A 25,009-nucleotide genomic window follows, 5' to 3' on the forward strand; every position below is an offset into this window, starting at 1 on the left:
AGAACCATGTCACAAAAATAGATTGAGAAGGATTTTGGCTTCATAACATCCAGGAAGGTCGAAGCTTGGGAATAATATGATGATATGAGATAGGAGCCCTACAGCTACAACTAGATCTCCATGGAAGAATAAGTAATTGATGATTGAGACAAGCTAAGGATTGTGATGATGTCTCCCTGATTGAGAGGGAGTGAGGGATTTCCTCCTTGTTTGAAAAAGGAGTAAGAATTATCTCCATAATTGAAGAGGGAATGATGTGAGACATCGTATTCTCCATGTGTCATGCACTAGGCCAGGACTAACATTCGTAAGTCTAGTGAAGACACTGGTAGGGAAAATGGAGGATTGGATAAGCATCTAGGATTGGTACACCTTGAGGATTTGGAATCCAAGATAGGTAGTAGTCCCCATGGACCGATTCTCTTTGGGGATTTGACAAGGTATCCAAGATGAGAGTGGTCGAAGAGGACTGATATTATTTGAGGATTGGGAATCCAAGATAAGAATAGGCTTGGAATGACATACCTGGTGAACATTCAGATGGGGTATGTGCCTTGAACAGGCTGTGGTGTTGGTGTCCAAATGTATGCCTCCTAGTATTGTGCTTTAATCTAGTGGAAAATTAGAGCTTGTCAAAGTCAAGGCCTTGCTATATTGCAATTTGACAATGTTGGTTATGATGTTGATGTTTGATGTTGGCTTATCAATCCGACTCTTCTTATGAGAATATTTCAATTTGAGAGTGTCCTTGTACTGGTTATGTAATTATGAATACCTCCCTAGTTAAGAGGGAGTGTTGGAAAATGTAACTAGGTTCGGTCTTCATAATTGTCATTGTATATGTGTCATTATATATTTCTTGTAAAAGCAAAAGAAGAAAAGGAATTATTATTTTTCAAGCATGGATTTCATGTTCAAGTCAAATTGTTATTTAGGTCAAACATGTTCTTCATACTTCTAGGGTTTATTGAGTCAAAAGAATATTTGTCATAAGTCAAATCCTTGTACTTGAGTCAAGTCCTAATTGGACTTTTGAAAGAAAATGGAAAAAGAATTTTATTTGAATCAAAAATGTCAATTTTGTCCCCACAAGACCAAGTCAGCCTTGGAAGGGATCCATTTGACCTCCTAGATGTGTATAAATAGAGGACAGTTTGACCTCATTTGGAGACAAACAAGAAAGTTCAATTCTTCTGCCAAGAAATGAGAGAAATACCAGCAAAGAAGTCTAGGAAGAAGAGCAAAGGTCTGAGGAAGTCAAAAGAGAGAGAGCAAAGGTCTAAAGATTGTGTTTATGCCCTAAATCTCACATGTGCAAAGTTGCAGGGAAATTGCGGGGGGCGAAGTTGGAGAACTATTGCAGGGGGGCAAAAATCTGTTGTAGGAGCCGAAAAACAGAGATTTGACCAGATTTGGAAGGCTTTGACTTGAGTTGATTTTTACTTGTTGGAAGAGCTTGGGAGGGTTGACTTGGGTCTTGTGGGAGGTATTGATCTTGGTGTTCGTGTCTTGGATTTCTCACTTTGATCTGATTCTATAAGAAGAGATAATATCAGTGGATTTCCCCTTGTGGGGTTTTGCCTTTGGAGCCTATATCTTGTGTTCATTGTCTTTTTGTGATCTTCATGATTTATGGTTTTGGTAATTGTTTGATGAAAAGAACATAAAAAAGTAATAAGAAGGAAACATATCTTCACAAGCAATTATCAAGTAAAGAGAAATCACCGTAATTGCTGCCCTATTGATTTCTCAACAATTAACCCATTTCCCTAAGTTAGACTTAGGAAAATAATTAAAAATAGCTAATAAATCTAATGAAGACATTTTCACTTAGAAACCTTTTTTGGGTATTGGAGATAATTAATCCATTTGTGTTCCTAGCCTCATAGACACCACTTGAGACTATAACACCTTTCCGAGCTACAAAAACTAACATCCCCAACTACAAAAAAGTCGGATGATTCCCTCTAAGCAAGGTGGAATTTATGAAACTCAGTGAATATGTATTTTGAGCATGTATAGACATATATTAAATTTATATTATATCTATTCTGTACTTGGTACACTTTTGTACTTTATCCTTATCCCTAACCTTATTACTCATCCGCTTGATTGTATATTATTGGAGAATTGGTTGACTTGTTCTCTCTCCCAACAATTTTTTGTACTCTATATTAGTTAATGCACATGAGTGTTCAAGATGTGCATAGTTCTGGCATTCTTCTTTGCTTGTGCTTGCACACTTTTCCTCTTGTGTTTTACTTGTATGTAAGTCTCTTTCCGTTGCTGGTAATGTGCTCATATCAAGTTGATGGGACTTGGTGAACATGTATTAAATTGCACTTTATCTATTTGTATCTCAATACACTTTTGTACTGTATTCTTACCCTTATCTCTTTATCCTTATCCATTTCCTTTTAACTCACCCACTATGTCACGTTTTATTGGAGACTCGGTCAATTTTGATCACTTTTCCCACACTTTTGTACTCTATATAATCAATATAAATCTGTACGACATGTGTGTACACTTCTGGCAATCATCTTCTGCTTGCATACCTGTCCTCTTATGTTCACTTGTATGTGATTATCTCTCCGTTGCATTTTATGCTCATATTAAATATCTACTACATAATATCCTTATCAAATTTCTTTTTTAGATGCTTTCTTTTCCGCACATTGTGTGTTACTAATTTTTAGTCTAATAAAGCCAAATGATGTTGCTTATGTATTCAGGTGGAATCTTTACTCACAGAAATTTGTGAGACTTCTATTGCAGAATTTGAACTTAAGGTATGCTCATGGAAATGTCAGGTTCTAAGTTTCATTGTTAAAATGTCCAGCAATTTCTTGACCCTTAAAAAAAATGAATATTTTCCATGTATCTGATGATTGTTGCTGAATAGTAATCAACTTTGTGTTGGTTGGGGGCTTATTCATGGAACAGGTGAAAGGATTCAAATTATATGTCAAGAGGGATGGGAGCAAATTAAAGGATTCAGCACCACCTCCAGCAGACTACCCTCCTGTGAGCACAAGTGGAAAAACTGAATTTGTGAAGTCAGGTATGCCATTGACTCCAGCTGACTCTGATCCAAATAATCCAAAAGCTTCTGCTTTATCATTATACAAAAAACCAACCATGCAGAAACTATTGGATAGTGCTGACGATGAAGGCCTACATTTTGTCACTTCCCCCAAGGTAAAAATTTAATGGCTTGTCATTCACATCTTACATTCAGTTTTAGAATTAGCATCCTTGCAATACAAATAGCTGCTTCTTTCTTATCCTGACAATTTTGATGGTTTGCACTTGTAGGTTGGTCATTTTAGGAAAGCACGTAATACAAAGGGAAAATGGGGACGTCCAATGTGTGAAGAGGTAAGACTGTGGATCTGGACCATTGACTCTCTGGAGTCTGAATACATTGTTCTCTTTCTCATCCCTCGGGAATTTCTTTGTCATTCCTCTGCTCAACTGAAGAGAAAAACATGTCAGATGTATTTGATGCCAATATTTATACATTTATTTGCTAGTTAATTAATATAATATGGCTGGGTTTTGTAATCTGACATTTGATTATCAATAATCCAGTGATTGCATCTCTGTATTTCAAGTGCACAGAACCTGTTTTGCTTTGCCCAGTTTTAAATGCTGGATATGAATGGATCTGATTGTATTCTTAATAGGAATTGGAGGTACATCATGTATCTTTGTAATGAGCTAAGTGGCTATTACATGCCATATATATACACATATATTGATTGATTGAATGCAAAGGATGATGATTGTACAGTCCATATCATCACTCACACACACACACATATGACTATAGCATAAAGTTATAACCTTATGAAGAGACATAATTATATTCTTTGTATAACAATTATACTTGTGAAGTTCATTACAAGTCACCCTTCCAGAAATGCTTCTTTCTCAAAGCATTCAAAAATGGATCTTGTATGATCCTGGATCTTTGATGATGATGAATATAGGACACTTCTTTTGTAGAACAAGATAATCTTCCAATCTGTTTTATTTTGGAAAAATGGTGGAAGTGGTAAAAGAGGATCAGAACCATGGAGATAGTAATTTTGTCTATTTGACAAGAACTTGATGAAGTGATGTTGTAAAATCATGGTAATTATGTTCAAAGCATCTAACCGTTTGCCTCCAACTGTGAGTTCAACATCCATTAACAAGGTAGCATACATGAATGTTTGAAGAAAATAGCCATGCATTGAAAGATTCACTTTATGGTGTTTACTAGGGCATGAGAGTTGAGAACCACTAGCAAAACCATTGTTCAAATTTGACTTGACGGCAAACGAAGAGATTTAAATGATGAGCCAAGGAAATGTCAATGAAATTACTGGTATTGGTAGAAGTTGAACAGAACGGAGTCCAGACAAGTACTAATAATTGACTCTTTAATTTTCCCTTGGTGATTCTGAGTATTTTGACTTGTATTTGTATTAACAATTGCAAGGGACAAGTTTGTCAGTTGCTTTTTAAAACTTTGATATTTCCATTGTTAGACTGATTGAGACTATAGTGAATATGTTTCTTATCTTGATTTCCATTATGCTTTTGCCCCATGCTCCCTGTTGAATTTTCCACAGCATATTAGAATCTGATTTGGGACTTAGAATCTCTGACACAAACTCACTCAAATGCCACAACAAACTTCTTTGCACAGCGAAATAAACACACATTAGTGAATCAACTAGTGCACATGACCATTTTTAACCTTTTAAACCCTTATTTGTTATATTACAAACTAGAATACTACAGTCTTAGGGCTCCCATATAAGGGATCATGGCCCTTACTTACAGCCCTGATACAAGGACACAACTAGGGTTTGGTGTCAGTCACTTTGACCACCAATCTACCCTGAACAAGACACACTTGACCTACTTGTTGATGTGGTGCCCCGCAGCCCTTTCAGTCCACATGCCCTGAACACATCTGGTGGGTCCTCTTGCTTTCCCATCTGGTGATCACTGCAACTACATCTTAGCTTCCTAGCCTGCCATTATCAGTGACCATAACTCATTTTGTGTCACTGAACTTTGGCTAAAGAAGCTGCCCACTAGAAGTCCTCCTGCTCCATTAGGATGACTGCTCATTGGGTCTTCAGGATCTGCCCTCTTTCACTGAAGTCTTCCCATCTGCAACTCCTGAACTAGGCTCCATAATTTGCCTCCCAATAGTCCATGGCTCCTTTCATGATCCTGTACTTGAGGTCTTCATCCTGCACCGCATCACTACTTCCTGCACTACAAAAATCCACTGTTCACAATTCCATTTGTGAACAGTGCTCCCATCTTCTAGATCTACCCACTTGTCATTCTTCTTGTCACTTCAGAAGTCTGATCCTAGGGCTACCAAAATGGCCCTAACTTTGTGACAAATCAACTGCTCTTGTCACTCTCCTTAGGGCTTTCAGATCTGCCCATCTTCAGTCAAAATCTTGACTAATCTAGGGCTCCATATATCTGCCCTTTGTTCTGCAATTTGACTCCCCAAATTGCACAGATCTAGGCACCAATCATGCTGCTTTTCCAAACCCTGAAACAGACCTCAAATCAGCACTTCCTCTACTTTTCTTCGAGGTTTCATTCATTCTTCAGCCCTCTTTCCTACTGTGCATAACCCTCTAGGTCTGCAGACCCTTCTCCAAGTCCTCTAGGGATCACAGCCCACTGTTAATGCACAAATCTGGACATTTAGGGACAGATCTAAATTGCAGACCTTGCATAGAAGAAACATCCCTAAGCTAGGGCATTCGATCTTTATCCAAATACTTTGGACAGTCCATCTCTGCAAGAATTCTCCCACCATTTTGGCAATCCATCAACCTTACAAGCCATGCCACATGGACCCAAACCCTTCCACACATACACAGGTCTATGGCCTTCAAAACAGGGCTAGTAGCAAGGGTTTCTAGGCTGCACAGGCCTCCTCTCTTTCCGAGGAGGTATAATCTGACCGCATTTTTCTTTGGCTTTAGGCCTCTTCTCCACTTCTCAGGACCTGCAGCCCTTTCTCCACAAGTCTGTCCATTGTCATAGAGGTCTCGTCCTCTCTCTCTCCTCACAGTGAAGCCATTACAAGGTTGTAACCCTCTTCCTTCTTCCACCAGCGGGCAGGACAGGCATACGGACCATCTCTATGACAGATTTGAACCCTCTTGTGACCCTCTTCAACAATCAATGAGGTCATCTAGGGCCTTTTGGCCTCCCAAACCATGTTGCAGCTCCTCCTCAAACCAGTGAGAAAGCCCTATCTCTTTGGCTGCCAAAACCCTCAAGAAGTTTCACAAACTCGCTAAGTATGATATCCTTCCTTCTCTGCGCATTCTTGAGTTCCTTCCTTCAAATGTCTCGCACTAGGATAGGCCTTCTTTAGCAACCCTATTCGGCCCTCTAGCTCGGTGTTCTTAGGGCTACATCGCGACCTCCCTCCTTGATCAAACGAGCTCCCTCTCACTTGATACCTCTAGCCTCCTCTTAGACCTCTTTAAATAGCCCTTCATAGGCCTCTTAGGAACGATCTCCACTAGCTCATACTGCTTTCACTATGCACACTCTAATCCACTGGCCCTTCAAACCTACTCTGATACCATGTTGAGTTTTCCACGGCATATGAGAATCTGGTTTGGGTCTTATAATCTTTGACACAAACTCACTTAAATGCCACAACAAACTACTTTGCACATCGGAATAAACACACAATTTGTGAATCAACTAGTGCACATGACCATTTTTAACCTTTTAAACCCTTCTTCATTATATTACAAACTAGAATACAACAGTCTTAGGGCCCTCATACCAGGGATCATGGCCCTTACATATAGCCCTGATACAAGGACACAACTAGGGTTTGGTATCAATCGCTTTGACCACCAATCTACCCTGAACAGGACAATTGACCTACTTGTTGATGTGGTGCTCGGCAGCCCTTTCAGACCATGTGCCCTTAATACATCTGGCGGGTCCTCTTGCCTTCCCATCTGCTAATCACTACAACTACATCTTAGCTGCCCAGCCTGCCACTATCAATGACCACATCTCCTTTTGTGTCACTGAACTTTGGCTCAACAAGTTGCCCACTAGAAGTCCTCCTACTCCATTAGGATGATTGCTCATTGGGTCTTCTGGATCTACCCTCTCTCACTGAAGTCTACCCATCTGCAACTCTTGAACTAGGCTCCTTAATTTGCCTCCCAATAATCCATGGCTCCTTTCATGATCTTGTACTTGAGGTCTTCATCTTGAACTACATCCTACACTACGAAAAGCCATTGTTCACAATTCCATTTGTGAATAGTGCTCCAATCTTCTAGAGCTACCCACTTAGCATTCTTCTTGTCACTTTAGAAGTATGATCCTAGTGCTACCAAAACTGCCCTAACTCTGACAAATCAACTGCTCTTGTCACTCTCCTTAGGGCTTTTAGATCTCCCCATCTTCAGTCATAATCTTGACTGATCTAGGGCTCCATATATCCGCACTTTGTTCTGCAATTTGACTCCTCAAATTGCACAGATCTAGGCACCAATCATGTTGTTGTTCCAAACCCTGAAACAGGCCTCAAATCAGCACTTCCTCTTCTTTTCCTCAAGGTTGCCTTCATTCTTCAGTCCTCTATCCTAATGTGCATAACCCTCTAAGTTTATGACCCTTTCTCCAAGTCCTCTAGGGATCACCACCCACTGTTAATGCACAGATCTAAATCACAAAGCTTGCATAGAAGAAACAATCCTAAGCTAGGGCATCTTATCTCTGTCCAAATACTTTGGACAATCCTCCATCTCTGCAAGAAATCTCCCAACTATTTGGCAATCCATCAACCTTACCAGCCATGCCACATGAACCCAAACCCTTCCACACATACACAGGTGTACGACCTCCAAAACAGGGCTAGTAGCAAAGGTTTTGAGGCTGCAAAGGCCTCTCCTCTTTTCACGCAGAGGAGGTATAATTTGATCACATTTTTCTTTGGATTTAGGCCTCTTCTCCACTTCTCAGGACCTACGAACCTTTCTCCACAAGTTTGTCCATTGCCACAAAGATCTCGACCTCTCTTCTCCTCACAGTGAAGCCATTACAGGGTCGCGGCCCTCTTCCTTCCACCTGCGAGCAACGCAGGCATACGGACCATCTCTATGATAGATTTGAACCCTCTTGCGGCTTGTTGACCACTAGAGTGGCACCTGAAGATTTTTTGAAGACTCCATGCCCAAGGATGTACCAAAGGTTGTTTTTTCCATCAGAGATCATCATATCACCAGAGTTTTTCAACTCTACTTCTTCTCATCATTTTTTGTTGTACTCAAATTCCACAATCCCTACAGGGACAATGTAAAAGTGATACTAGTATGAGTGTCGAATTTCCATGACCTTGGGTCTAGGTTAGAGTCTTAAAATCACTGACACTACCAAACCAAGAATCTCAACCATAAACTACTTTGCACAGTGGAAATATAAAGCAGTAAATCACATATGCACAATATACACTCTTTTCAACAAAATTGTACAATATTATACAATCACCAATCTTCGTTATATTAAACCAAATTTGAATAATACAACAGTCTTGGTATACAAGATACAATGACAAACTTTGTTGCAACTTTGATGTCATATCTTGTCCTTTCGTTCCTTCACTTCCGTACTGCTCACTAGTTGCCCCTTAGTCCTTCAAAGGACAATACATTGAGACTCCGGGAGGGCTGCCACCTATCACTGCTGCAAGTTGCTTCTGCTACAATGAACACAGGCTCATCAAACTGCTCTCTGGGTAGGCCTAATTCCTGAGATCCAATCTGCCTTCTAGTATCCTCTTTTGTCCATCAAAGAGCTACTTATAAGGCTGCAAACTTCACCCAATCACACACTAACAACGTCCTTCTTGTCTGCTACTCTAGGGCTACTTTGGGTAGCCAACACACTACCCTCCAATCAAATCAAAGGCACCCAATCACGTCACTATCAATTCTTCCCCTAGGAAGACTCTTCACCTCCTCTGAAGATCCTCCACACGACACCAACAGGTTGCAATATCAAATTGATCCAAATCCGATCATAAACTATGACCCAACACACATCAACCCTCTGCTCCAAGTTTGCCATCCTCACACTGCCCTTGACTGTCACTGGTTAGGGCATACTTTGCAGGCTACAACAGACACTAACCGACCCCTGAACAACCCTCAAATAACCTTCATTAACTACGGCATACCCTTGGAATAACCCTCCTCTACCATGTTGTTGTTATAGGCTTGAACCAGCATTGAAACCCTCCTTCGCACACCCTGCTATGGTGTTATGGCCTTCGGCCTAGCACACAGCAAGTCTGTAACTAATCGACTAGCAATGTAGGTAGTTTTGTCCCCAAGTGTTGCTCCAAAACAGACTTGCGAGGAGGCTTCTTCAACTCGGCCTAGCCTCCAGCACCCTCAACCTTCACTACAGAAATTTTAGACCCAAAGACAGTCCTCCACTTTGTTTTTCTCCCTCCCTCTTTGTTGCGGCTAGGGCTCAGAAGCATCCTCCTCACTAAATTCCTCTTTGATGTATATGTGTTGCACAAGATGGATGCCTAAATGACATGTCTTCACCCTCTTTTTATAGCCTAAAGAGGGGCTTCAACAAATTAGTGAAGAGACCCATCTATTGGAGTAATTTACATCAAGCCTACATGACTTGAAAACCAATAATTAACTTTTCAACTTCAAAAATTCATTTCTCCACTTCTACAACTTGGAATTCGACGATTCTCGAAGCGTTGGGTTCTCCTTTCTGCCCTCTATCGTCTCATGCCATCACATGTAGAAATGTTCCTCCGGAATTGCCCCAAACACTATTGGGTCCAAAACCCCATACTTGGGTTCCAAGCCCGCAAGTGACCCTTGTGGCGCTTTGCCCTCCAAACCCTGAACCTGTTGACGGTGCCGGACCCGCCAACATGTCAAGGGGATCTCCCCGGTAAGAAGTCCCATTTAGACCTCATACCGTTTGGTGTAGAAGTCCCAGCAGTGGGTCGTAAGGTAATACCTTGACCATGGTGTCGCACAGAGGCAAGTAGAATAACTCTGTCAGTAGCAAGGGTGTGACTGATGCAGTGAGTCAAGGAAGGTGTATGAGAGGTTCCAACACTTCGAAAGGGGAAGGAGGTGAAGGTGAGTTCCAGGATGAAAGGGAGCAGTCCCAACTTGGCTAGGAACACACAACACAAACGACATGCATAGCTTTCGGCGGAGTAGTCCCAACTCGACTAGGAACACACAACACAAATGACATGCACAGCTTCCAACGGAGCAGTCCACTCAGATGCGGCAGTCACATCATACAAGGTAAGATAACACATACAACACTCATGGATCAGTCCGAGACGAGTGTGACGGTTGTTATAGCAAGGTTCAAGTGAAAGGTTTGTTTGGTGTCCGGCAAAGTAGTCGACACGGACGATGACAGCATTAACAACATATGCAATACGTTAACAACAAGATTCATATAATTGCATGTGAATCAGTTCATACACAAGTACGTAAGTTAAACAACACATCATTAAAGCAATCGGAGCAGTCCAACTAAAATAACAACATATGCATGAAAATGTGTTGGCTCTTATTATATAAAGAAGTGTAAGTCAAAATCATACAATACATCCATGTAAACTTGCTAACCCCAACAGTGGAACGTTACAGCCACATCCGCCTGCTCCTCCAAAGAGATGTACTAGCTCCGTGCAGTGGAGAAGCCAAGGCGCGTTACAACTTACAATACTGTCCAAGCCTCCTTCAAAATAGTCTTAGTAGAAGCTTGGCTGACCAAAAGCCTATACAATGAGTTGTGAGGGACTATTTATAACAAAGGGTGGGGTGACCCTTGACATTCCCCTTTGTGACCATTCAACTACCCTCATGAACCTTCACCTACTCTATGACTGTTATATTCACTATTGACACTTGACATGACTTCACATTACAATGCACATGTACTCATGTGAGACAACATGGCTTGAGCAAGCCTTGCAAGACATCACTGGCACTCGGTTCGTTGTGATGAGACCAACTCTTTGACATGCTTGTGATGGCGAAGGTGGTGTGCTGATGCCAATCTTGGTCGTCCGTGATGGTGTGCATGAACCTCATGGTGAACTCTTGTTGAAGCAAACTCTTGCCTCTGTCGCAACTAGTGCATTGGTTCAGCCCCTTCATCCAACTCATTTGCTAATATGTGCATGGTCTTCTTGGGTATGGTTGAAATGGCAACACACTGATGCATAGTGTCCACGCTGATCTTCAAGTGTGTGCTGGTGGTCATGCGCATCAACTTGCCGAAGTACATGTTCAACTCCAGTTGGACTTGCTTCTCGTCTTCGTCTTGGTGAGTGTGTTGAATGGGTTGGGTTGCATGCGTGCGTACAATGACATGCATGTTGCTGAATCCCTTGGATGTGATCAACAACACTGCTTACCATGTCTACTCCGTGTTAGCTGCTAGGATGGATATTTAACTTGGGCAGGCACAGTTTCATCCGTGAGTGCATGTTGCGCCCACTGTTGTTCCTGATCCTGCTGCAACTCATTCGTCTATCTGTGCAGCTTCATGTTCTTCCTTGAGTTGTTGCTTCGGCACATGCTACTCCCTCTTTGTTCCATTCTTTGTATCCGTGCGACCTTCATGTCGCGTCGTCACCTCATACCCTGAGTCTCCAAAGTTGCTCATTATCAATGGATACGCTTGATCTTGCAACTTTGTTCTGCCTCTGTGTTGTCCACAACCTTCCTCCTGCATTCGCTACATTCGGTATGCTGCCTTCAGCTGATGTTCATGATGTTGCTTGTTATGATGTTGTTGCTTGATGTCCTTGTCTACGAACATCTTGATGTCTTCGTGAGTAAGCAAGCTCATAGACAATTGATCGACTGCATCCCCAAGTGTGCTATGAAAGATGTCTTTGTCTCTGCTCTCTTGGAAACCATTGTACCTGTACTACTGAGAGGCAGATGAACACCTGCAATACCTGGAGACATGGCCACTCATAGCAAGCAATCTATCAGTCAAAAACCAAAATGAACATGAGAACTGACTTGCAACATTCTTGGGTGAATGATCATGAGGTTGCATAATTTCGGCCAGGAGGTCAGTAGACCGACTGCACAAGGCACAGTTCGAGCTGCTGAGAGACTGACTGACTGTTGGAACTGTGCAATGCACAGTCCAGTCTAGCTGCTGACTGCTGGGATTGCGCATTGCACAATTCCAGCTGGGAAGGATTGCTGGCCCAAGGACAGATTTGTGCAATTTCTTGGGCCAAGCAACCACTGTCCTCCAGAAATGCGCAAAACAGTCTTGGAGGCCAGTGTTGGGCAGGAATGCGCAAATTTGGAGAGGAAGGTGAGCCTTCCTTTCCCAGATTGCACAATGCAGCCTTGGTGAAAGCAGAGCCCAGGCCAAGGTTGGCTCGACTCACCGATGGGCAACTAAAAGCAAGTAAGTCAATGAATGCATGGCGACATGAAGTGATAGCAGAAGTGATTAATAGTGCATGCAAAACATGAATGAAAGATTCAGCAAGAAGATCAACATGCATGTGGGTGAGGCAGTTCGTCGGTTGGGCGAACGTCTGTGCAAAATAGTTTCATGCATGCAACAGCAGTGAGATAGCAACGAAAACTAAAACAGAGCTAGGACAAGCTAGTATACATGTAAATGACAGCAAGCGTTCAAAGAAATCAAGCAAATAGTACTCCCACAAGCGAAAACACAAAAAGCGACAGAAATGCAGCACAAGGCATGGGAAGCGAGCTTACCCCAAAACAACTGAGCTGAATGTGTCGACTGCTCCTAGATGTGATGTGGGATGTCAGAGCTACAAGGTTGATGTGAGGAATGAGCTCTGCAATGTCCAGTTGATGAGTTTTGATAACATCGAGGTTGTGATGCGCATGCCACAAATCTAGGGGAAGCGACACTTGGTGGGAGGTTTCTGAAATGATCCTTTCATGTAACCTCCAACTGCTAAACATAGATCCCTGAAATAAGGGATGCCTTTGCATGCTACCTTGGGAGAAACAGCCCATGCATGCAAGTCAGTTTTGCTCGGTCCCGGAGGGAACCGGTCAACTCAGTTGCACATGCAAGAGACCGCTCGATTGCTGGAGAAATATGCGCATTTCTGGCTGGGAGTTGGGCTGGTTCCCCTGGAGATTTGCGCAATTTTTGGGCAGAGCAGTTGACTGTTGCCCAGATTTGTGCAAATCCTAGGCTGAACAGCTTGCTACTGGGAAAATTTGTGCAAATCCTGCTGGGAGGGTTGGCTGCCAGATTGCGCAATCCTAGAGCCCAGTAGGCTGTGAGAGAGGATTGCGCAATTTCTTGAGGGAAGGTTGGTTGCCCTCCAGAAATGCGCAATTTTCAAGGGGAAGTTGCTCAGCCTACAATTGGACCAAGTCCAGGTGAGCAGCCTGTGAAAGGAAAAAATCAAACTGTGATCGACAAGTTGCCTTTGAGCAAGAAAGACACTGAAGCTTGAGGACTTGACAAAGCAAGGCAAGCTGTTGTGAAGGTTGGTAGGGAGGCTCCAAAACAGGCTAAGGCAAAATTTTAGAGGGTGGTTGTAGCCGCTACAACAGAACCTTAGGGCTTGGAGTACCTCCCAAGCTACACAAATCAACACTCCCTCTTAGTGAGGGAGGTACTTCCAAGACTAGGAAGTAACTCGTCATCGTCATCACTGCTTGCAACACTTGCCCAACTCTTGGTGCTCACAATCGCAGCAATCCCTGTAGGTGAACTAAGTCGTTCTCAAAAGTGTCGTTGTCAATGCTGGAAGCACCCTGCTTCTTCTTCTTATCCTGTAACGTCTTCCACTCTCTCCATGATTCCTTCTTGGCAGTTGTAGGAGCACCCTTGCTCCCCACTAGCCACGCGCTCTTCTTGGACTTTAGCGTCTCCCTCTAAATCTGCAAGCTCCCTCAAGAACTAGACTCCAACTCCCTCAAGAACTAGACTTCCTCTGCGTCTCTAGAACTTGACCTTCTCGGGAAGGTGTACCTTCTTCTCAGGAACCTATACCTGCTCCTCTAAAGCCTACACCTGCTTCTTTCCATGATCCACAAGCTTACCCGTCAACCTGTAGAGACCATGCTCTCTAACTCTGAGTACAATCACATCTGACTTAGAGCCTCTAGGCCTGAGTCTTGCCTTCCCATCTTGGAACAAGACCTCAAACCCTTTCCTCTCGATCATCAAGACGGAAATCACACTATAACTGAGTCCTAGTACAAACAGTACATCCTAGACCCACATCATACGTCATGTCTCCATCCTGAATGGCACAACTCCTGATCCTTAGATCTCCAACTGACTCTTGTTGCCCAACACCATGTGCAACTTTGAGTCCCATTCAGCTAGATTCTCAAAAACCTCTTGTGACCCTGTCATATGCTTTGTCGCACCACTGTCCACGTACCATCCATCCTCATTGACAGTACCCTGCAAGAAATGATAAATCATAGCAAGTCCTCCTCTTCCAATCTCCTAGAGAGATCATCTATCTCAGCTAAAGTGGAAACACCGACGGCCTGCTTTCCTTTCCTCTTCTCATCATCTCCCTTCTTCTTCATCGGACATCTCGACGAATAATGACCCATCTCGCCACAGTTGAAACACTTGACTTTACTCAAGTCCTTCTTTTGCTTACCCTTCATTTGCGGTGCAAGTGCCATGTCATCATCTAAAGCCTTCTTCTTCGAATGAAGATCCTCGTCTTGCAACTCTTCCTGAATGAAGTCATCCCACAGCCTGTCCCAGTCTGGCAGCTTCTCCTCGGCAACGATCCCTTTGATGAAGGGCTTCCAATCCTCGGTGAACCCTTTCAAGGCAATCCTTACCATATCTCCATCTGAGGTAGACACACCAATGGCAACAAGCTCATATTTGACCTGAGACAATCTCGTCGGATACGAGGTCACGCTTTCACCCTTTATCATTTCGGTAGACTTCAACTTATCCTCCAATACCAGTGCCTGGTTCTCGTTCTTATTCTGGAACAAATTCTGAAGAGCCATCCACATCTCATGTGCATTGTTCTTTCTAGACAAATGAGGTATTAGGGCATCCTTCACACCATCTAGGATGATCAATCTTTCCCTCGCATCCAAATCTTCATATATTTCCAGCTCCTTAGGGTCGGTTGGCTTCTTGATCTCTTTCTCAGCAAAATCCCAGAGCCTGTTGACCTGCAAGACCAACTTGATCCTTTCCTTCCAAGGACTATAGTTGGACAACCCCTCCAACCTATCCTCATACTGAAGACCTGCTTGCAACTTCGACATTGTAGTGAGCCCTTCACTTACAATGTGACCAATTGCCTCTCACGTTGTACTTTGCTATGCACAACTTTGATTTACTTACTTCCAAAGTAGCTCAGACACACTCTGATACCATGTTGAATTTCCACTACCTTGGGTCTAGGTTAGAGTCTTAAAATCACTGACGCTACCAAACCAAAAATCTCAACCATAAACTACTTTGCATAGCGGAAATATAAAGCAGTAAATCACATATGTACAAAATACATTTTAACAAAATTGTACAATATTGTACAATCAACAATCTTTGTTATATTAAACCAAATCTGAATAATACAATAGCCTATGGTATACAAGATACAATGACAAACTTTGCTACAACTTCAATGTCGTATCTTGTCTTGTCAGTCCTTCGCTTCCATACTGCTCACTAGCTGCCCCTTAGTCCTTCAAAGGACAACACATTGAGACTCCCAAAGGGCTGCCACCTATCACTGCTTCAAGTCGCTTCTGATACAATGAACACGGGCTCATGAAACTGTTCTTTGGGTAGGCCTAATTCCCGAGCTCCAATCTGCGTTTTAGTAGCCTCTTTTGTCCATCCAAGAGCTACTCATAAGGCTGCAAACAACGTCCTTCTTGTCTGTTGCTCTAGGGCTACTTTGGATAGCCAACATACTGCCCTCCAATCAGATCAAAGGCACCCAATCAAGTCACTATCAATTATGCTCCTAGGAAGACCAACAGGCTGCAATATCAAACTGATCCAAATCCGGTCATAAACTATGACCCAACACACATCAACCTTTTACTCCAAGTTTGTTGTCCTCATACTGCCCTTGATTGTCACTAGTTAGGGCATACGTTGCAGGCTGCAACAACCACTAACCGACCCCTGAATAGCCCTCAAACAGCCTTCATTAATTGTGGCATACCCTTGGAATAACCTTCCTCTACCACGTTGTTGTTATAGGCTTGAACTAGCCCACTGAAACCCTCCTCCGCACACCTTGTTGTGGTGTTATGGCCTTCGGCCTAGCACACAACAAGTTTGTAGCTAATTGGCCAACAATATAGGTAGTTTTGTCCCCAATTGTTCCTCCAAAACAAACTTGCAAGGAGGCTTCTTCAACTCGGCCTAGCCTCAAGCACCCTCGACCTTCACTACAGAAATTTCAGACCCAAAGACAGTCATCCACTTCATTGTTTTTCCTCCCTCTTTGTTGCAGCTAGGGCTCAGAAGTATCCTCCTCACCGAATTCCTCTTTGATGTATATGGGTTGCACAATATGGATGCCTAAATGACATGTCTTCACCCTCTTTTTATATCCTAAAGAGGGGCTCCAACGAATTAGTGAAGAGACCCATCTATTGGAGTAATTTACATCAATCCTACATGACCTGAAAACCAATAATTAATTTGCCAACTTCAAAAATTCATTTCCTCACTTCTATAACTCGGAATTCAACGATTCTCAAAGCGTTGGATTCTCCTTTCCACCCTCTATCGTCTCATGCCATCACATGTAGAAATATGCCTCCGGAATTGCCCCAAACACTATTGGGTGCAAAACCCCATACTTGGGTTCCAAGTCCACAGGTGACCCTTGTGGCGCTTTGCCCTCCAAACCCTGAACCCTGGGGCTTGGAGTACCTCCCAAGATACACAAATCAACAATGAGGAGTCTAGTCATGTAACAGGCCTGGGTGGCCTGAGACCTTATCATCAAGTGAGTATTACTCTGGGAGGTTTTTTTTCACTTGGTTAATTATCATCTCCTTACGAGGACTTAAATAATTAATTGAGTCTTTTCCTCCAAGCATAACCCCAAAGCCGATGTATGGCTTGATGGTGAGGCCTTGGGTGAGTCGTAGTGTCTAGAGTCATTGTATATCACCATACTAGATCACTCGTAAAATTTCATGGAATTTGGTTAGGTCTAGGGGTTTGTTTTTTAATTTTTTTAATTTCCCACAGGGCAGAAATTTGAATAAATTGTGAAAATAAATTGTTATAAGTGATGTCTAGAGAAGTTGTATGGGGTATGTGTGCTCAAACTTACACCTCTCACCCTCAACTTTCTAATATGACACACTTTGTGGGGTTAAAAATGTGTTTTAGACCTTCAAACCCCACTTTTCCTAAGTTTAGTGCGAAATATGGCAGTAAATTAAACCAAAAATAAATTAAATGGAGAGAAATAAATTGTTCCATGTGACAAAATGACATGGAAATGACTTGGAAATTATCTCAAGTCAAAGGAATGAGTCAAAGGACAAGTTGGAGGATGATTTGGCACCTTGCATCATAAATACATGGCCCACTCAAGGAAATCGAATTTCTTGACATAAATGCAGCAACTTTTGACTAAGAAATTCGAATTTGTGGAGTTAATGCACATTTGGGAGGATTTGGGAGAATATTTGGCAGATATTTTTATGGGAAATTGTCCCCACATTGGTTCCCACCCATATACACTTGTCATTTCATCATGGAATTCGATTTTGCTTGAGGGATTCTTGATGCCACTTGGGAAATTCGAATTTGCATGAAGGTGCTTTGGGATTGTCACCCATTTGCTTTGGGATTGTCACCATTTGCCTTGGGATTGGCTCTCAAGCTTCTATATAATAAGAGCTTTGTGCTCTCACTTGTAGATCCATTGTTTACTAGTTATTGTGCTTGCGGAAGCGCTACTACTTTGTACATTTTTCAATAATATCAATAAAAAGACTTTGGGGGTCCATTCATGGGTGTTCTTCTTTTGGAGCATGGTGCATTGTGAGTTGTTGGGATAATCTTTCTTCTTTGAATTATTTCATTTTCCATATATTCTTGTAAACTTGCTAGTACAAAGCTATCTTGTATTAACATTTGATTTGAAAGTAGGCTCTAGAATTTGAAAGTTCTAGTTTATTTTCAAATAAATTTCAAGAAGTTTCAATTCATTGTTTGCTTATCTAAATCTATATGGACTAATATTTGATTTGAGTATTGTAGAAGAATTTTTGTTGGATAAAGCGTGAGGGAAAGTCTTTGGGAGACGAACCCACTTTTAGAGCACCTGCAAAGGAACTCTCATTTGTTATTTGAATTCATTTGGTTTATCTTACGAAAAGTGTCTCAGGGATTCGTTTAAGCATAGCTTGTATACAAGCAATTATTTTAAAAATTTAAATCTTTGAAATAGTGCTTCATCAATTTATATTAATTATTTGAAAGCTTTTCTAAGCTACACCAAGTGATGGGGTTCACTCCCATCACTTGATTTGGTTTCTTGTATTTTATTTAATTGTTTTCATATTCTCTCTACACTAATTTGTTTCTTTATATTGCAACCCATAAGTAGAGTCTTAGTGATAAGAGCATCAAGAAAAGATCACACAAACTCCAACATTTTTCTTGTAGAACCTCTCAACCCCTTTCAAAGTCGATATTTTTTTAGGAGACCATAGACAAAGAGGAGTGTTGCTATTTGGCAAGGCTGTGGGCATTTGAGGAGGATTAGCTCCTTGTCTTATGCAACATTTCATTCACCTTTGGAGGCCAAGCTTTGGGGAATCAAGAAACACTTAACTTCTTCAATCTTCAGAGCTTTCCTTATTGTACTTCATTTTTTGAATTTGACTTTCAAGAAGGAGATCTAGAGCATGAGAAGCCTCATTAATTGTAAAGACTCCTCTTGAAGATTTACCCAATGTTTTAAGACTCCGACTCCGACTCCGACTTGGCCGAGGATCGACTCCGACTCCGACTCCGAAACGGTAATGACTCGGCCAGCTCGATTTCAATGACTCAGTCGTTGTAAAAAATACATTAAATATTTATTTTTTTTATAAAAAAACATAATTTTAGAGATTTTCATTCATGTTTCCAAACACACCTACAACTGGAGTCCTTGCTGGCTGTGAGACTGAGGATGGTGGATTGGGATCTGCATTCAACTGAACAGCATGTTCAAGTTCAATTGATGTCTCGATATCTAAATCTAAATCAAGATCCTCATCAAGATCAAACTCTGCTGGACGACTCTCCACTACCCAATCTCATGTTGGATCAATGTCTTCCAACACAATGGGATCTGAATCAGGACTTTTGTTCAGCAAATGGTTTCGTCTAAGCCGGAGGTTGTATTGGACATAAACTAGATCATTTAACCGTTTTTGATCCAAACGGTTTCTCTTCTTTGTGTTACTTGGGAGCAGGAGCGAAAATGGGAGTGGGAGCGACATTTTCAGAAGCTCCTGGTTTGGGACCGAATCCCAGAGGAGTTCGACAACCAATGTCACTAACATCAAGGTACATAGAGGGATTGGTGCTCTTGATTAAATAAGAGTTCCATACCCTAATACATGACAAAATTCAATGGAAACATTGCAATCCTCCAATCCTGAAATCCTGAAAAACTGATAAGTCTGCTGGATTTTGAATGAAATCTAAAATTCTACTTTCTCCATATGAAATCCAATGAGGCCGAAACCACTCTCAAACATCCTGAGTCATTTCATGGTAATGTTAAAAATTTAAGTAAAAGGATGAAAATGAAGATTAAGGAGAATGTCACTTTTACTTTAAGAATTTAACATTACCATGAAATTTGAATAGCATATCAATAGTAGAGAGCATTTGAGTGTGTTAAATAGGGTTTGGAAGGGGGAATGGACCCCAAATGACATTTAGCAAATTCATATAACACCTTGGAGTCCAAACCAATCAGAAATCACCTTAAAAATCCATTAAAAAAATATCAAATTGCTGTTTAACGTGTTCTGGGCTGGCCTTTTGTGACTCGGCCGAGTCATAACAGAAACGGCCGAGTCATGGCTGACTCGGTCAAACGTACCATTTCAAAGTCCGAGTCATGGCTGAGGGTATCGGCTCGGATCAACTCGGCCGTTTCGGTATCGAAACGACCATTTTTTAAAACAATGGATTTACCTGAGACCTCTTGAAGGTTTCTCATCTTGTAACATCTAATAAAAGCTTAGTTTTTCTTGTGGGAGCTTGGGTTTTCACCCAAGGCATCATTTTTTCATTTTTTGCAAAAGGATGAACATGTAGGTGGTTTGATCTTGAGCTTATTTTCTTAGTTTCCATCTTTCATGCCTTAAAATTAATACATCACTTTCACAAGCTAATTTTCAAAATTTTGTTTTTGTTACTTATTTTCATGCTTTACCATTTCAAGTACAATTCTAAATCTTACTTTTGGAAGCAATTTATTTTATACAAGGCATCTCATTTCAAGTAGCAAAGTATAACCATTTGCTTCATGTTGGTCTCACAATAGGCTCATTGTTTAAATGCTCATTTATTCTAAGTTATTTGCTCATTTTGCAAGCATATCAATTTCAAACTTCATTGCTTTAGTTGGTTATTGGTCCATCATTTGTCAAAGCAATTATTTTGAGTAACTTACAATCTTATATTTCCATGAAGTTTATGTCTCTTGCATTATCTTGAGCATATTTCCATTTTCTTAAAGCAAAGTATTTAGTAATCTATCTTAATTCATGTGCAAGCTCATTTGCTTTTCCAATTGAGTTTATATTTGCAATATATTTCCATTATATTGAAAGCGTTGCAAATGTCTATTTGGAAAACTTAACTGCATACCATATTAGGCATTTTAGTATAGTTGCATCTTAACTTAATTTACCTCCAAGCATAGTGTTGGTTGGAAGACATTTTTAGGGATCCCTTTCTTTCATAAACTTGAGGGACATAGACCCTCTTATGTGGTTAACACGGTGACCTTGCAGTCGTCAGAGCCACAGTCTCTGCAGCGCCGGAGGCATCGAGTGTGTTGGGTAATCCAAGGAAGGTATCGTTAATATAGTCATTGTTGTCTTTCTCTTGGACCCCTTCCACAACTCACATAAGAGACTTGTTTCAAAACAGTCAGAAGAAAGGTCACATCTACAATAGGCATTTAGATTAAAAGTAACCAAGATAATTGCATCAAACTTTAGTTTAGGTGCATTTCATGTTAATTCATTTTACTATTTTACTTGCAAATTATCCATGTACTTGTTATTGATGAATATGTTTTGAATTGAATACTTTATTTGGGCAAGTATCATCTTATTTATTTTTGCAAGTAAAGTTCTAACTTGTTTCCTTTGCAAGTCATTTCCATATTGCTTCCTTGCATGCTTTGAATTTATGAATGATCATATATTTTAAAAGTATTTATTGAAAACATATTTTATATCTTGCATTGGTATGATATCTTGCTAACATCTTTTGTTTGATTTACAGGATTGCTTGTGTTTCAATTTGAAACACTTCATTTTATTTTGAACAAGTATTATTTATTCTTAAAGAAATATTTGAAGGCATTGGTTTTATGTATGTAAATCTTTGATTCATATGTTGATGATTATATATTTCATTTCATATTGCTCATCATATTTTCTCATAATCTTAAAAGTAATCCAATTCACTCTAACATCTCCTAGAAACCTCACATCATTTTTAACTTAGTTTTACATTTAGGGACCACCCCCCTTAACTGACCTAGGAGAGAGCTTAAACGGAGAGAGTTGGGAATAGGTGACAGCCCCATCTCTTAAATTTGCCAACAACCACATGTTATGGAGTTAAGGGCTTTTCTCACTAACTTAGGTGTGTGTGACAGGCAACAACATGGCCCTCTTCAACAATTAGTGAGGTCATCTAGGGCTGTGGCTCTCTCTTGTAGTAGAATCTAGGCCTTTCGGCCTCCCAAACCATGTTGCAGCTCCTCAAGCCAGTGAGAAAAGCCTTATCTCATTGGCTGCCAAAACCTTCAAGAAGTTTCACAAACTCTCTAAGCATGATACCCTTCCTTCTCTGCAGCTTCTTGAGTTCCTTCCTTGAGATGTCTCGCATTAGGATAGGCCTTCTTTAGTAACCCTATTCAGCCCTCTAGATCAGCCTTCTAAGGGCTACATCTCGACCTCCCTCCTTGATCAAAGAAGCTCCCTCTCACTTGATACCTCTAGCCTTTCCTTAGGCCTCTTTAAATAGCCCTTACTCTGCCTCTTAGGAACCCTCTCGATCTTAGGGGTTTTGTCGACTTGGACCTTAGGAAATTTTAATTTCCTTTTAGATTTTAAACCCCAACTTGAGTCTAAAACCCCTCTACTTGGATTCTTTTCCCACAAACTCTTCTGTGACCAAACTTCATAAACCCACATCTAGGCTTGTGGAGCCAAAAAACCCCTTTTGAAATTTTAAATTTTCCCTCTAATTTTGGACCATAATAAATTTGAATTTTACTTTCCCTCCAATATTTGGACCAAGGTGAATTTTTAGACTTTATTGATTAAATTTTCTCCTTCATAGAATTATCCTCCTTTTGAAGTGTGTCATAGACTAGCCAATATAATGTTGCCACATCATCACCCTTTTGGGGCTTTTTACCATAAGATGGAGGCATCATCTTTGACTTTGCATATCTCTCAAACTATGAGGACTCACAAAGTGCTCCACATATCAACATAAACAGCTTGACGAGGACTATCAATCTGAAGGGGTCCCATGCCAAGAGTCATGATGAACATGAGCAACAAGTGCAGGGCAAGTGCGGAGTGTGATCATCTTCCAAGGGATCCAAACCCTAGAGCTAGGGTTTCATAAATGCATCATCTCATCCATGCATGCCAGCATACTGAGGACATCAATGATGATATCCTGCACCCACTTTGACATCAATGACAACATACTCAATAATCTCCCCCTTTGTCATTGATGTCAACACACCGATCATCACCTGGCGTGCTACATAAGCTCCCCTTGACTTCATGCTTCTTTTCTTTGTTTCTTTCCAAGATTCTCTCCCCCTTTGACATCAATGGCAAAGGGTGGTTGACACGTCCTTTTCATTGATGATATCTTCATTTGATATGGATCCCCCTGACAATGTGCTCTCTTGCTGCATCATCTCTTTCATTACACAGGCTCCCCCTAACAATGTGCTTTCTTGCTGCATCATCTCTTCCATTACATAGGCTCCCCCTAACAATGTGCTCTCCTGCTGCATCATGTCTTCCAATTGTGCGAGAATTTATTGTGAAACTTGTTTTCTTTGCCAAACCCTAGTGGTCTTTTCTTCTTGCTTGGTGAATGCCTTGTTGATTTGGGGTAGCATCGGATGTGCTCTAGCCATGAAAATTGGTGGAGAGGCTAAAACACATGAGATCTCCAAGACCCGGAAATGGTTTGGACAAATTGTACCTGGTTTGGGAGATATTAAAATAATTATTATTTTTAATGGAGTACCTAAGTCTAAACTTAGAAAAAATAAAATATTAATGGGTATTAATATAAAATTGGGTTAGAAAGTTCCAAAAGTCATGGATCAAACCAAATCTAATCTTAGTCGTTGATTAGAGATTTAATCTCGGCCGTTGAAGGACCAACGAGAAAAGTATAAGAGGAGGCTTGAGGGTCAGTTGGAGAATACACCAGAGTGATCAGTCATTCTATTCTCTAGAGCGGGGTTTGCTAAGAGAGATAGAATCAGTGATCAGCAACAAGGGGCAGTGAATACATAGCAGAGAGGCAGAGTTGGTACCAGAGAGACAGTGCAGAGCCGGGAGAGGTTGACACAGAGGCAGCTAGGTGCTACGCAGAGGCAGCTAGGAGCTGCGCAGAGCCAGGAGAGGCTAGCGTGTGAGACGTAGAGGGTCTAGGGGCTGACACAGAAGCTCTAGAAGCTAACGCAGGGCCAAGAGGCAACGCTGAAAGTATTCTGTGGGACAGACTGGGTGCTGGTGAGCTGGGTAGGGTGACGTAGTCCCTATCAGAGTGATGCAGAGCAGTGGGAGCTGCAATTGTTGTCGTGGGATTGTTCATCTGGTGATTAATCAACCGGAATATCTGTCTCCGAGGAGAGGTACTACTATCGAGGGCATTCTCTGTTGGGTGAGCCATTTATGGCAGCCTAGTTGTATACTGAAAACTACATAATAATAAAACCCTCTGAATAGCTACACCGGTTTTCCTGCATTGGGCTTTTCCGGGGACATTGGTCCAAAAATAACGATGTCACTTGTGTGCTTGTTTTCCTTCAGTTGATAATCTGTAGATGTTGATATTGTACTTGTGTTTATTTTCAGTATTTACATGGTAAACAACTTATTAAATAATTAAACAAGTAGGAAGAAATAAACCAGATAGTACAGAAAGAATTTCTAATGGGTTAAACTTAGAAATTCCAAGATGCCTTTCCTATCTGGCTTGGGGCCCTCTATTCATGTCAATTCTGCAGTCCCGTTCAATATGGCCAAAATTGTGACATTGGAAGCACTACATATCTAGTCTGAATGATGGAGCAAATGGATTGTAGTCTCTATTATCATAAACATATGGAGCTTTGTCTCGTCTTCCAGCAAACCTGCCTCTAGGGTTTTGATAGAACCCTCCATAATTACTCCTACAATCTCTGGCTCTATGTCCATAGTTAGAACATGCAAAATAATAACCTGAAAATGTATTGGCATACCTGGGAGCATGGAATGGAGATCTTTTGAAGGTATTCCGCTTTGGAGAATGCTCAAAGTCCAATTGTTCTTCATTCTTGAATACTTTTATGTACTCTTCATGGGTAGCCTTCCTCGGGGCAATAAAGTTAGTGTTGGTTGACTTGTATACTGAAAACTGCATAATAATAAAACCCTCTGAATAGCTACAC

At 41.2% G+C, this 25,009-nt stretch overlaps 1 protein-coding gene across 4 annotated transcripts in view; it reads left to right on the forward strand.

Moving 5' to 3' along the window:
- Positions 1-25,009, forward strand: part of LOC149144408 (uncharacterized) — a 431,629-nt gene that overhangs the window by 362,167 nt on the left and 44,453 nt on the right. For all 4 annotated transcript variants that reach the window (XM_089447736.1, XM_089447734.1, XM_089447733.1 and 1 more), the window contains 3 exons: positions 2,736-2,792; positions 2,947-3,201; positions 3,319-3,381. In XM_089447736.1, coding sequence (XP_089303862.1) covers positions 2,736-2,792; positions 2,947-3,201; positions 3,319-3,381 — 375 coding nt within the window. The remainder of the gene's footprint in view (positions 1-2,735; positions 2,793-2,946; positions 3,202-3,318; positions 3,382-25,009) is intronic.

Source organism: Pinus tabuliformis, chromosome X (genome assembly GCF_031772625.1).
Source record: "Pinus tabuliformis cultivar Carrire ecotype Pingquan chromosome X, CPIR1, whole genome shotgun sequence".
Taxonomy (NCBI): Eukaryota; Viridiplantae; Streptophyta; class Pinopsida; order Pinales; family Pinaceae; genus Pinus; species Pinus tabuliformis.